Source organism: Hemicordylus capensis, chromosome 11 (genome assembly GCF_027244095.1).
Source record: "Hemicordylus capensis ecotype Gifberg chromosome 11, rHemCap1.1.pri, whole genome shotgun sequence".
Lineage (NCBI taxonomy): Eukaryota > Metazoa > Chordata > Lepidosauria > Squamata > Cordylidae > Hemicordylus > Hemicordylus capensis.
The window spans coordinates 28,526,357-28,539,937 of NC_069667.1; the positions used below are offsets into that span (position 1 = coordinate 28,526,357).

Below are 13,581 nucleotides of genomic sequence, written 5' to 3' on the forward strand. Positions count from 1 at the left end.
AACTTCTTAGTTTGGGACTACAACTCCCATCACCCCTGTCACAATGCCCAGATTCAAGGGATGATGGGAGTTGTAGTCCAAAAACATCACGCTACCCAAGATTGCCCATGAGCATCCATAAGAACACACAGCTATAGGGACCTGGGGCCTCCTGGGAAACCACATTCATAGGACTGATGTCCAACCATTTTATTATAAAACATTGCACTTAAGATGTGTAGTCCAAGCACAAGGTAAGGGCAGGATTTGTGTTCAACTGTTGGATTTGTAGATTCAAATCATTAATGGGAACTGCCCTGTTCCACAATCCCCTTCTCCCCACAGGTCTGGCTAACCTGCTCCCTCGCGTTGGGAAGTGAGGCTTCCAAGCTCACTTCCAAACCTCCCTAGGCGGTCTTCTGCCACCCCATTTTTCCAAGAAACCCCTCTGGCCCTAGGGCGTGGATGAGCTTTTCCACAGACACTTCTCTTCCTTCCCAAGCCATTTTTGGAAGGGCGGTATAGAAATCAAATCAAATCAAACAACAAACAAACAAAGCTGCTATTTGTCAACGTTCCATCTTCTCCTGGAGCAGTGGAATGTTCACAAACACTCACCAACACCATAGGGCTCAAAGTTTAGGGAAGGCATGACAGGTGCAAAGCAGCATTGTTTCCTGCACTCTCTACAAAACCACAGACTTTGACAGCTGAAAACTCACCTTGTTCCGGCATCTGAGACCCCATGGAGGTGACACTGGTATTCAACACATTGTTAACAGCCGTGTCACAGTACAGGCCACGCTGGACATCGTGTTCACTATCTGTCTGGTCACTCTCCTCATGCCCGCTGTCCTTCAGGCTGTTCCCCTCCAAGTCCTTGAATGTAGAGCTGCTGAGTGGAAAAAAGCAGAATCACTTACTCTGCAGAGACACATTTGAGAAGATAACCCTCGGCCCATCTGACCCCTTGGCCCAGAGGGTGTCACACACCTCAGGCAGGATCCACAACACTCTCGATTATCCCAAACGGAACGGCTTTCTCCGGCAAGGCAGTCAGAAGCCAGAGAGGCACCAGAGGGTATTGCCAGTATGACCAAGGAGGAACTCCACCCCTTGATCTTACAACAAGACAGTCAGAACCAGAGGCAGCCCCAAGGTGTGCAGAAAATTACTTGCTCTTATCCTCCTGCGAGCAAAAAGAACATTGTCGCTTGTGGAACAAAGTGGAGGACAAGGAGGGAGCTCGAGCAGATCACAGCCACAGCAGCACTACAGGCACAATTGGGGAGCAGAGCGGGGAGAGACACGGGAGCATCTTCTGAGTGAGGAGAGTAATTGGAAGAGACAAAGTACAACAGCAATCCAAACTATTCAGCCCGGTGTGACATGTACGACTCTGAACGCCTCCGATGGCGCAGAAAGGGAGGTCTCCTGTGGCTGTGGGCTGAGCGAGCTTTGCTTCAGCAGAACTACCAGGCTAGGTTTCTCAGTGTCTAGGAAACATCAAGCCAGAGGCAACCCGTGGAACCGATGCAATATTTAGAAATGCATCGTTGCAGGCCGCCTGCCCCAATTGCGGGGGGGGGCGGGGTTTGCAGGGAACAAGGCCCATCTAGCTCAGTATCGTCCACCCAGACTGCCAGCGGCTCTCCCTGAGCCTGCACGGGGCTGACCGAGGTGCCCCCTTCCTCAACATATCCCAACCAGCCCGCCATTGCACACTAGGGTGCCAAGATACCCTGGCCAGAGTGCCGCCACACTGACTCACAGCGAGTCAGCTCTGAAAGGAGGGAGCTTGCACTTGCCACCTTTGGAGCTGGCTCGCCCCACACGGCTCTGAGAAGGACATGTCCCTCCCAGTGCCCAAGGGAGCAAGTCTGCTCGTCAGCTCTGGGGAGAATGCAAGGAATGGCTACAGATAGGAATAAAGAATATATACGGGAGGGAGGAAAATAGAATAAAATCAATGCAGCAGCTTTGCTGCTAAAAGAAAGTGTGTCAGTATCGGGAGGGGGTGCCCCAATTTATTTAATGTACGTGTGTTTTGAGACAAAAAGGGGCCTGGGGGAAACGGCTTTACTACTACAACAAATATTTATATGCTGCTTTTCAACAAAAGTGCTTAAAGTGGTTTTATCTATCTGCCATATTTTTATACCACCCAAAACTTACTTCTCTGGGCAGTTTACAACCAAGTGGACCACCTACCATGGGTTGTCCTTCCAAACATGAAGGGGAATGAGAAAAGCTCAGGATGGGGCAGTTTACACAGCAAACAAACAAACAAGATGCTCCCCCCCCCCACAAAGGGTTCACAGTCTAAAAAGCAACAGAAGATAGACCCCAGCAACAGCCACTGGAGGGATGCTGTGCTGGGGATGGAGAGAGCCAGTTGCTCTCCCCCTGCTCAGTAAAGAGAATCGCTGCTTTTAAAAGCTGCCTCTTGCTCAGTTAGAAGGGTTCCTTTATCTCACCTCCCTGGCTCTTTCTGATAAGAACAAGAATTCTCATCACCCTTCCACTGGCCTGTGGCAACAGCTGAGAACTCCAACACACACTAACCACTTTACTGGCCATCACAGCAACTCGCCTTTGGGAATCGCTTGTGCCTCAAAGAATGAGGCATCTCTCTCTTCCTGCAGAGCCCTTTCCAAGTCTCCATGGAAACCAAGTGGACCACCTACCATGGGTTGTCCTTCCAAACATGACGGGGAGGGAGAAAAGGGGAGGGAGGGGAGGGAGAGAAGCTCAGGGTGGGGTGTGGGGGAGCTCTGGAAAACACCCTGAAACTGGAGCGCCTTCAGACATGGCCTTTTAAATAAAGATATCCCCACAGAAGCCCTTTAAACCTAGGATTTAGCCAGCAGGCACCCATGACAGAAAGCAAGGGAGAAATCGATTCAGAAAGACCAAGCAGATTAATTAAAGAGCGAGGTTTTAAGATTCACACTGCCAAGTTAAGGCAGCAATCACACTTCTTCAAAACGCGACGTTTTTCTGGATTAAATACACACCAGAGGATTAATAGTTGACATTTCAGTTCTCCGACGACTACATCACGTTCCTGACATTTATTAGGGTAACTCTTCCGTGATGCCCCTTGGTTGCCATTCCCCTCTCCTTGGCTTTATCTCACAAGATCCCAGGGATACTCAGGGCAGAATGGATGCAGGAAACTACCTGACACCCACACCCCCAAGTCAGATCATTGGTCAATCTATCCCAAGAATGTCCACTTTGATTGGCCTGTCCAAGGTCTCAGAGAAGGGATATTTCTGAACCCAGCTTTCCAAGATCCTTTAACTGGAGCTCTTCCACTTTGAATCTGAGAATTTAGACATGCTGTACTCACTGAGCTATGAATCCCTTCACATAGCTTTGGGACATGCTTAGACATCACTGATCATCACCTTTGGTTTGGGGAGGAGAGCTGATCTTGCAGTAGCATGCATGAATTGTCCGTTTGCTATACAGGCTTGGCTTGCATTTGAATGGGTAACTACAGGTAGCACTGAAGAATATTCTCCTTCAGGGATGCAGCCATAGCCCAGTGGAAGAGCACCTGTTTGCATGTAGAAGGCCCCAGGTTCACTTCCTGGCATCTCTAGGTATGGCTACGAGAGACTCCTGCCCAAAACCATAAAAAGCTGCTGCTAGTCAATGTAGACAATACTGAGCCAATGATCTGATTTGGTATAGGGCAGCTTCCTATGTTCCTCTATCCCTATTGTTTCAATGGTGGATTTGACTAGAGACTAACCTTCTATCTTCCCAGGTGGACACCAATAGTGTTGCTGAGGGAAACTATGAAATAACTGTGGGCTGGTGACGTAGCTGGTACTAGAGCCCAGGGCCCAGATGAGGACACAGGAAAACGTGGGAAGAGTAGCAGTTGCTTGAGGATTCCCAAGCCATTCCTGGGTCATGTCAGGAAGAAGACACTCTACCACGGCCTAACAAAATCCTTGCACTTACTGAACGTAAAGCTCAAGCTCCTCTGGTTTGCAACTCCACAGTTGTATTGAGTGAAAAGTTGCAAGCAAAACCTGCAAAGCCAGCAGAACAGAGACAGCCTTGCAATGATCGGCGGGGCCCTGCCCACAAAAAGTGCCTGCTGTGTCCCGGGAAAGTCTAACACAAGGGAAGAGGGAGTCAATCTGCCTGGAGACTCAATGTGTAATCTTCCTTTACTCCTGGAGTAGGCCACATGGATCTGCTGGTTCAAGCTAGTATGCTTCTTTATTATATTTGGTTTAATGTGTGGTGTTATAACTTTTCTCCCCACCCCTCTTTAAACCACCTTTGGATTTTGTAACTGCTGGTCTGTGTTTAGTGTGAGCAATCCCAAGACACCCCACTGTTAAGGTGTTTCGAGTGCACTGTTGTAACAGGAGGTAGCTCTGGGGCTAGCCATCCTACCCTGCCATTACCCATGGATCCATCTACTTAAGAGGAGACAAAACAATGCCCAAAGATTCCACTAACCCTCAGGACAGTTATCCATCTGATATCCTCAGACAACAGCAGTTTCCCTTCAGAAACCTGCATAACCTCCCATCTGCTGCCTTCTCCATCACTCCACAGCCAATGGTGTCAAAACACATGCACCACCATGGCCAGAGGTTACAACTCAAGATGACAGCTATAAAGGTTGGACTTTGAGCAGACTGTTATGCCACAATGAAGCCGTATTTCAGAGCTCATGATGCCCCCTGACCAGTGCTGGACATGTAACAATATCCACAGGCAAGCGTTAGCCACATTTCTTATCTCAAGCTTCTTTGTGCTCTGTCCATGGTCCTGATACCTCGCCTGCAATACCAACTTCTGACTCCTGCCTCTTGAACTCCCTGATCAGTCTTGCTTCCTATCTGCAGATAACTAAATCTACTGACTTCCAAGGATGGTGGTGAAGAGTGGTGTACATCAAGTTCCATAAACTGAACATTCAGGAAATCTGTGTTTCTAAGACATTTCCCTTTCCAAGACAGGAAGACGGTCAATCTCAGAAGTCGACCGACAATATGACACCCTTTCTAGGAAACATGTGTGGAAATGTTTTGGTCCTTTGAGGGAAATAATCCAGAAGCCAAATTTCTTTACTAGAAAACTTTATCACTCCTTTGTGAAGTTTTAGTTGGTCATAAGAAACGAACCCTACTTTGACTGTTCTTAGAGCCACTTTTTCAAAGTATAGCCAGATTCTTCTATACTGCAAGCATCACACTCACAAATACATACTCCCCCTCCCCCTCTCTCCCTCCCCCTGCCAGAACTGTTAGTTTAATTTAATGGTAGGTACAAAATAGAAATGATGAATACATCATTCGTCTTTGGGAGGACACACTCCATACTGGATTGCAGGGAACAATATGAAGCATGCAGCAATTTTCCCTGCCAGCAATTACATGATTGCTGTTAAATATCATGAACAATGCAGACAAACACCTTCCACTCCCAACCTGAGCGGAAGCTGCTTACAATTGCCATATTCCTGGTATGTTTAAAAAAGGCAAATGAAAGGGAATTTTGAGGCAGGGGGATAAGAAGATCTTCTGAAATGCTGGAACAAGCACCACAGAACCTATTATGCTCCCAGTTAGAGCCTGACAGGCCCACTGACTCAAGCCAGTTAACAGAAGCATGGAGCTGCAAAAAGAGAGGCCACCCAAAAGGCAGGGAGGGGATCTTCCCCGGCTAGTGCAATGTATGAAATGGGGACTGCTGTCTTTAATTGACCAATTGATCAGAGTAATCCATGCAAAACAGCTTGATTGACTCAAAAACCAGGATCTCCAGCTAATCAGAGAGCAGATTTTAAGTGGTTTTTTAAATCCTTTTTCAAACCCAAGTCTTATGACGGTGGGAGCTGGAGAGGTCTTGTCCTCTGTTCCTCCTAAGGACTAGAAGCAAAGGGTTGGGAACAGATTTAGGCTAGCCATTAGGAAGAACTCTTGTAACTGGAAGAGCTGTTCGAGAATCTGCCTCACGCAGTGGGGGGCTCCCCTCCATGGGCAGCTTTCAGACAGAAGCTGGATGGGCATCTGTTTGGGACGCTGTCGCGCTTTCCTGAATGAAGACCCTCAATGTCCCTTTCAACTCATAGGAACAGAGGAAGCTGCCTTCTACTGCGTCAGACCATTGGCCCATGAAGCTCAGTACTGTCTACATCGACTGGCAGCAGCTCTCTATGGTTTCAGGCAGGGTGCGCTTTCCCAGGCCTACCTGGAGATGCTGCCAGGGCCCGAAACTGGGACCTTCTGCATGCAAAGAGGATGTTCTGCCACAGAGCAAGGGCCCCCTCCCCTCAGGGGAAGACCTTACAGCAGGCAGGGCTCACATGCAGTCACCCACCCAAATGCAAAACAAGGGTGAACCTTGCTTTGCAAAGGGGGCCATTCATGTTCACTGCCACCAGACTGGGTCTCCAACCCATTCTGGGACCCAACTAACATTCTGCGATTATAAGAGTATACATTAGAGAGGGCAGAAAGGCTTTTACTTTGGCCTCAGCTCCTTGGAGGAAATATGGGATACAAATGTAATAAACACCAATATAAATCTGTTTATCTTTAAGGTGTCAAACGATTCCTCGTTGATTTAGAGCCAAGTCAGTTCCAGGAAGTATATGGAATCAGTTATCAAATCCCCCTTTGTTTGAACTAGAACACAACCAGAACCACACCAAAAGAATGGAATTGTTTAGGAACATAAAGAGGGGGCTCGTGCTCTTCCTCCAAGGCTCCAGGCAGGAATCTCTCCCAGCCTTACCTAGAGATGCCGTGGGTTGAACGAGGGCCATTTGGCATGCATGCAAGCAGGCAGGGGCTCTACCTCAGAGGGGAGTATCAGACAGCACCCATATGCAGCCACCCATCCAAATGCAAATCAAGGCAGACCCTGCTTAGCAAAGAGGACAGTTCATGCTACCACAAGACCAGATCTCCTCCCCAATTTTGACTCCCTGTTCTTCCACAGGGCTGTAGCAAGCATGAAAGAAACAAATATTAGAAAGCTGCTGCTGCTCCTTCTTTTGCTGCTCCAAAGTGCTACTGAAATGTTAGCAATTATTATCAACACATTCTCTGGGGACTAAATTCATTCCTGAGTTTATGCTTGGATGAAACTGGGCTATAGACAGATTTATTTTAATAAGGGGGGGGGCAGTGGCTGGAAATGAACTGCAATACAAATGTTATTTTTTCCTTGCCATTCAACCTTAAAAAAAAGTGAGAAAGCAATCAATCCAATTACTGCTCCTCATTCGAGTTCCTTTTCTCTCCTTACATGGTAGGGAGCTCACTCGATCCACATCTATCATTTCATCCTTGCACATCCAAATGGAATAAACTCTATGCATTTTTAAGTTGTCAGGGTAACAGGTTCTGCCTAACTCTCTACTTCCCTTTCCGAATGAAGCACCGCTAACGGTGGAAGGGGGGCTTCAAAAACGTCAAGGGCAGAGAGAGTGGGGTTTTTAAAAGGACATAAATACCATTTTTTGAAAAACGAATGAACAGATTTCCCATGCAATAAGGAAGTTGAGTATAATCGAGGGTGGAGAGAAAAGAATGTTGAACAAAATGCATTTGGTTAAAAAATGAGCACTTCCCCCCCCAAAAAACCAAGAAAAACCCAGCCTTACATACCTTTTTATTAAATGAGCTCTACTGTTCACATAGTTGGAATCAAATGAGTAGTTTTCAGTCTGAAAAGAAAGGAAGAAAATAGAGGTGGTTAGAGACAGGATTCATCTGCAATTCTGAACAGTCAGCACGGGTGTTGTGGAGAGGGGAACTCAGGAAGCTGCCTTCTACTGAGTCAGACCCTTGGTCCATCTCGCTCAGGATTGTCAACACTAGCTGGCAGAGGCTTTTCAAAGTCCCAGGCTCTCTCAGTCCTTTCTTGGAGATGCTGCCAGGGACTGAACCTGGGACCTTCTGCATGCAAAGCATAGATTCCACTACTGGGCTAGAGCCCGATCCCCTAAGGGAAATATCTTACAGCAGACCGTGCTCATGTGTAGTCACCCATCCAAATGCAAACCAAGGTGAACCCTGCTTAGCAAAGAGGACAGTTCATGCTTGCTGCTGCAAGACTGGCTCTCCACCTAGCAATTACGTAAGTAACTGGGTAACCTTGAGTCAATCAGTCTCTCTCTCTCTCTCTCTCTCCCAGTCCCCTTCATCTACCTCAAAGTATTGCTGAGAAGAAAATATGGACATGAGGCACTTAGGTGGTCCTGAGCTCATTGAAGAACAACGATTCAATAAAGTAAAATTGAACAAGTTAACATGTTTGAGAGATAGCGTAGCTGTAGTTCAGTGGCAGGGCAGGGCATCTGCCTTACATGCGGAGCCCTCCAAGTTCAATCCCCGGCATCTCCCAGACTGCTCAAAAGACATGAATAGAGAACGTGGTCGGAATGGGCCAAAGATGTGGTTCTGAACTAACAAACTTCTCACAACTAGCTTGTCCTTCCTTGTGGGAGAGGAAAGAGGTTTTGTGAGGCCAGAAGGTGCAAAAGGACACTCTTCTTCTCCACGGCAACTTACACAGGAGAGGAGAGGAGCCAGCCCAGAGGCTTTTATGGGGCCAGCAAACATGCCACCCCTACAGCACAGAAGCATCAACGGCAGTGCTGCTCCTTTCAGCCCTCTGCAGCATTGACTGACTCTCTCTCTCTCACACACACACCAAGACTTTTGAAATCTCGCGGCCCAGCTGATCATGCCATAAACCGTTGGCAGAGAGTGGCAAACTGACTGGCGGGCAACCACAGAGCCATTTGCACAAAAGAAACAATGTGACCACACTCTGTTACAAAAACTAATTGCTTTTTAATTCCCCGACGGACCCGGTTTGTGTGTGTCAATTTGACTGAAAGTTCAAAAGGTGTTTTCTTATTAGCGTATAATTAGCGTGCTAAAATATTTACCGCATAGATATGTAAATGGCAAGCAAGGTAAATCCCCAGCTGGAGAAGAAGAAAACACATTTAAAACCAGGAGCTTGGTAATGCAGTTTTAAACCCTTTTAATTCATTAAACACTGGTGCACACGGAGCTAGCTCGGGCCTTCTTATTAAGCACAAAGACAAACAAGGAAAGCCGTGCCTAAGAATTTGCAGGCCGCAGGGCGGGTGGAAGTGGGCCGGTCAAGGGCATTTGGGACCTGAGCTTGTCAACAGGGGACCATTTCATGACCAGGGCTGCCATCTTGTTCATGGGCAGAGACTGTGCAGCAGCTAGGCAGGAAACAACCGGTTCTTCTCAGCCAGGAGATGTTGTGATGGAGGGAAGCTGGGCCTTTGGCTACCAGCTTGCCAGGCAGCGGCTAAAGGCAGAGAGCCTCCGTCCATGAACAGATGGGGCTGGAACGGTCACTCCATTGGAAGGGCAGGCTGCTTGGCATGCAGAAGGTCCCAGGTTCAGTCCCTGGCAGCGGCAGCTCCAGGTATCATTATTTATTTATTTAACATATTTTTATACTGCCCCAAACGCAGTATAAGTTCTCTGGGTGGTTTACACATTTCAACAATTAAAATTTAAAAAGTTAAAATATCCCTTCTAATGCATACCCCTTCCGGTGCATTATGGGGAGAGTCCGTTCCAAAAGCAGGGAGTTTAAACTGATTTGCCCCACAATGCACTGGGAGGGATATGTCCTTCCCGGTGCATTATGGGGTGAGTCGGCTCCAAGAGGAACATGAGGAATGGCCACAAATAGGCAAAAGGGTTGAATGAGAATAAAAAGGAGGAAGGAAACAAAAATAAAACAAGCAAATAAAAAATGGTGCGGTGGCAAAACCAGTGGGGGAAAGTGTGTGTCGGGGGGGGGCAGTGTGCCCCAATTTATTTATTTTTTAAATCTAAGTGGGCCGATGAAAATGGCTGGGAAGCACGGCTGCAGAGGATACTGAGCGAGATGGGCCAATGGTCTGACTCAGTATACGACGATGGTTTGCGAGGTCTGTGAAGATGACCAGAGGCTCACAAGTGTGGCTGCCCCATTTGCATGACGGCGATCGCTTAACCTTGCATCTCCACCTCACTGCAAAATGCCATGGTTTCTGCTTCCCGTAAGGACAGGTATGAAGAGCAAACAAAAGGGGGAAAGAGAACAGCTTTAGTGTCACACTCTATTAGGCAACGGGGATGGCTCTCCAGGGGAAGCAACAGGCACTCTGCACTGCCAGCCTTGTTCAAAATCGAGTTGGACAAAGCGCCGAGGAATATCCAGCAAGGAACGGTGTGTATTGGCTAAGGAGATTTGACAGCTGTTCGGATGTAAAATCAGTGGCTCTCTTCGTAATACAATCTCCTTCCCTCCACACACATACAAAATCGTACCAAATCCCACCACTCAAGTCCCGGTACGAAAAGAGTTGTGCTCCTTTTTCTTATATTCTCTTTCTTAAACTGGCTGTAGCCTGCCAATCAGCTTTGCCTTGCACCCATTGGCTGAGTTGCTAGGATGTCATGGAATGCTCACAAGGATCTGAACTGCTGAGGGTGAAGGTATCAGGCGTAGGTTGTTGAAAAACTGTTCAGCTGAAGGAGAAGTGGGTTTGCATGGCAGAAAAACTTCACACAGGGTCTAAAGACAAGGGGGCTAGAGAAGCTGCAGAGATGGTGGGGAGTCCAAGGGAATGCGGTGTGTGGGGGGTGGGGGAGAGCAGAGCAGAGAGAGAGAGAGAGAGCAGAGGAGGTGCCAAGGAAGGATTCCCACCATCACTGCTCACAAGAGAGGCTGTGTGCCCTCTGCAGGAAGGACACAGGCAAGGAATAGGAATGGGACACAGGGATGCAGGCTGGGGACTGGAGCAAGAGAGAGAAGAACTTGCTCGTCATGGGGAGGGGCAAAGGTTATGTGCAGTACTAAAGTCCTGTTCCTTTCCCTGTGGACCTTCTACACACTTAAGCAAGTAATATATTACCTGTCCCTATGATGTCAGCAGGCACTGCCTACACCAGGGCTGCACAACCTTTGCCCTCCAGATGGTGTTGGGCTACAACTCCCATCATCCCCAGCAGCCAATAATCGTGGGCTATGTAGGAACATCAGGAGCTGCCACATTCCTCAACACCCATCATCTTCAGCCACAATGGCCAGAAACGATTGCGGGGAGCTGTAGTCCCTGGCCTACATGCTTTAAAACTAATCTTCCCAACACTGAGGGCTAGAAACTAGACTTTTTAAGGGGGGGTGAAAGCTGATATTCTCAGGACACGGCCTTCTGCATCCAAAAGCAAACATGGCAGAGTCCGGGAAGAGAAAAGAGCACCCGTCCATAACCTGTATGAACCAATATCAAGGTGCACCCAGACATCTCTGCCGATGTCAGAGCAGGTCCAGACACAGTCCAGGCTTCACCACCCAGGGCTCTGGAGAAGTCAACCCACCCCCATCGCCTCCCCACTCGGAGCTCTCAGAACTCTCCTTGCTACAAGAGCGCCTTTCCTATTCCTCTCTCCATGGCAAGCACGGACCAAGCAAAAAATCAACATATGCATCTTTAATGGCACAATAAATAATGGGGGGGGGCTAGGTCTCCTGCTAGCATAATCACAGTGGCAGGACATGGAGGCGTGGGGCAGCCGAGGGTGTGCCGGTGGAGGCTACGCTTCCACTCCGAGATAATAAAGGGGAAGCTGGGCTGGCCAACAGTGACCTTTGCCAAAAATACACACACAGTCTCTCATTGAAGGAAAACAGGAGCCTCCCAGGGAGGGACACGGAACCCGGAGAGCAGCGGGGAGTCGTCCTCATCATCATCCTCATCGACAGCACCGTCCAGCTGGAGGTTTAGTACACCACACACTTTGTCCCTGAAATGTCTGCCTTCCTCCTCACTCCTGCAAGACGACTCTGAACAGCAACGTGCCCGGAGTCTCCGCAGGAAAACACATGCACACTTTTTGTAAAATGACACCGCCTCTGCTTTCTGACACCGGGTTGTTGTCAGGGGCGTAGCCAGCCCTGTGGGGGGCGGGAGGGAGGGAGGGAGAGTGCACTCACTGCAGCTGCCCCAGCGAGGAGGAAAGCAAACGCAGAAGCAGGCCTTTGCCCCGAGATTCCCCGCCTGGCATTTGTTGCCAACGTGCTAAGCCACAGAGGGTGGGGTGGTGCCCTGAGCCCTGCCTGGCTCTCCTGGGCCCAGCTCCCACTGGTGGCGGGCTTCCTGGTGGCCATAGCCTGGTCTCAACTGGACCACCACCAGCACGTGCCCATCCTCTCCCTTCTCACTCAAAAGCTCCCTGAGCCGCAGGAGAGGAAAGGGGGGGGATCTGTGGGCTGGGGACAAACTCACGGGAGGAAAGAGGCAAGAAGCAGCCTCTCAAGCCACATTTCCCCTCGAAACACTCACACCGAGGCAAAGGCTTACGAGGCAGAGTTCACTGCTGGGAGAAGAGGGCCGCTGGCCTGTGCTTGCTTCTTTCTTTGATCTTGACTTCTCTGCCCTGCCTAATAGCCCAAAGGGCTTTCAAGGTGACTTTCAAACCACTTCAAAACCAAGTAATGAAAACACCTTACGTGGCGCAGCAGGGAATTGCTTGACTAGCAAGCAGAAGGTTGCCGGTTCGGATCCCCACTGCTACTATATCGGGCAGCAGTCATATAGGAAGGTGCTGGAAGAAGGCATCATCTCAGACTGCGCGGGAGGAGGCCATGGTCAACCCCTCCTGGATTCTACCAAAGACAACCACAGGAAGGCTCTGTGGGCGCCAGGAGTTGAAATCGGCTTGACGGCTCACTTGACCTTTTACCTAATGAAAGCCACCAGGTGAAGCCCCGGTGAAGCCTTGCACACCTTAGGGCATGGGAACTGTAGACGGAACTGCGCTCAGGGCTGTTCCATTAACAGGGGGCCAGCTGTGGTGGAACTGCAAGGCCCAGCACTCCCAGCCACAACCTAGGATGGTGGTGGGAGCTGGAGTGCCAAGGTGGCCTACCCCTATCTTAGAGGAAATGCCTCCCTAAACAGACATGCCTTCAGCTTTCTCAGCTCTGCCTGAGTTGGCAAACCTGGGTTGTCCGGGCTGTGCTGCTTCAGACTGAACTGCATCACTGAATGGTCCTCCAGACAAAACAGACAGGCAGCCCCGCACACAGAAAACTAGGGTGTTGGAGAGAGCCTCCCCTGCTAGTTTTCTAGCTGCAAGGAAGATTACCTCATGAAGGAGCATTTCCTCATCTGGAACAGACAAACGACAATCTGGGCTCAAACTCAAAGCTCACATGAATTAACCCTGATGTGGCCCTGTGTGTTGCATGAGCATGTACAAACACGGGAGGGAGAGGAAAGCAGTTACTGTCTGGCAGAAGAGCTGGTTAACATTTTTGCTTCTAATCCCTACATGTAGCCCCTCCTGCCTGACCTTAGAACAACAGTTCCGAAGAATTTTCCTGTGGCATTTCCATCCGCCAAATAGCTCTGTCAGAGGGGATCTCAAAAGCAGATGGCTTCTGATGGGTTTTGTTCTTGTTTTTTGCCTTTCAAGAGAAAGGGAGGGCAGACCTTGTCCATAAACAAGCTGTGAAAGAAGATGAGCCGTGGAGGCGAGGGCTTTAACGCACCGCCTCCTCTTGTGGGAG

At 49.0% G+C, this 13,581-nt stretch overlaps 1 protein-coding gene across 2 annotated transcripts in view; it reads right to left on the bottom strand.

Annotated features, from left to right (window-relative positions):
- PCDH19 (protocadherin 19) overlaps positions 1 to 13,581 on the bottom strand; it is a 103,802-nt gene that overhangs the window by 39,633 nt on the left and 50,588 nt on the right. Inside the window, exons 3-4 of one of the 2 annotated variants that reach the window (XM_053274402.1) lie at positions 7,632 to 7,690; positions 702 to 871 (exon numbers count right to left, since the gene is read on the bottom strand). In XM_053274402.1, coding sequence (XP_053130377.1) covers positions 702 to 871; positions 7,632 to 7,690 — 229 coding nt within the window. Of the gene's footprint in view, positions 1 to 701; positions 875 to 7,631; positions 7,691 to 13,581 lie in introns of both variants that reach the window. The other variant, XM_053274401.1, reaches the window with a different exon arrangement.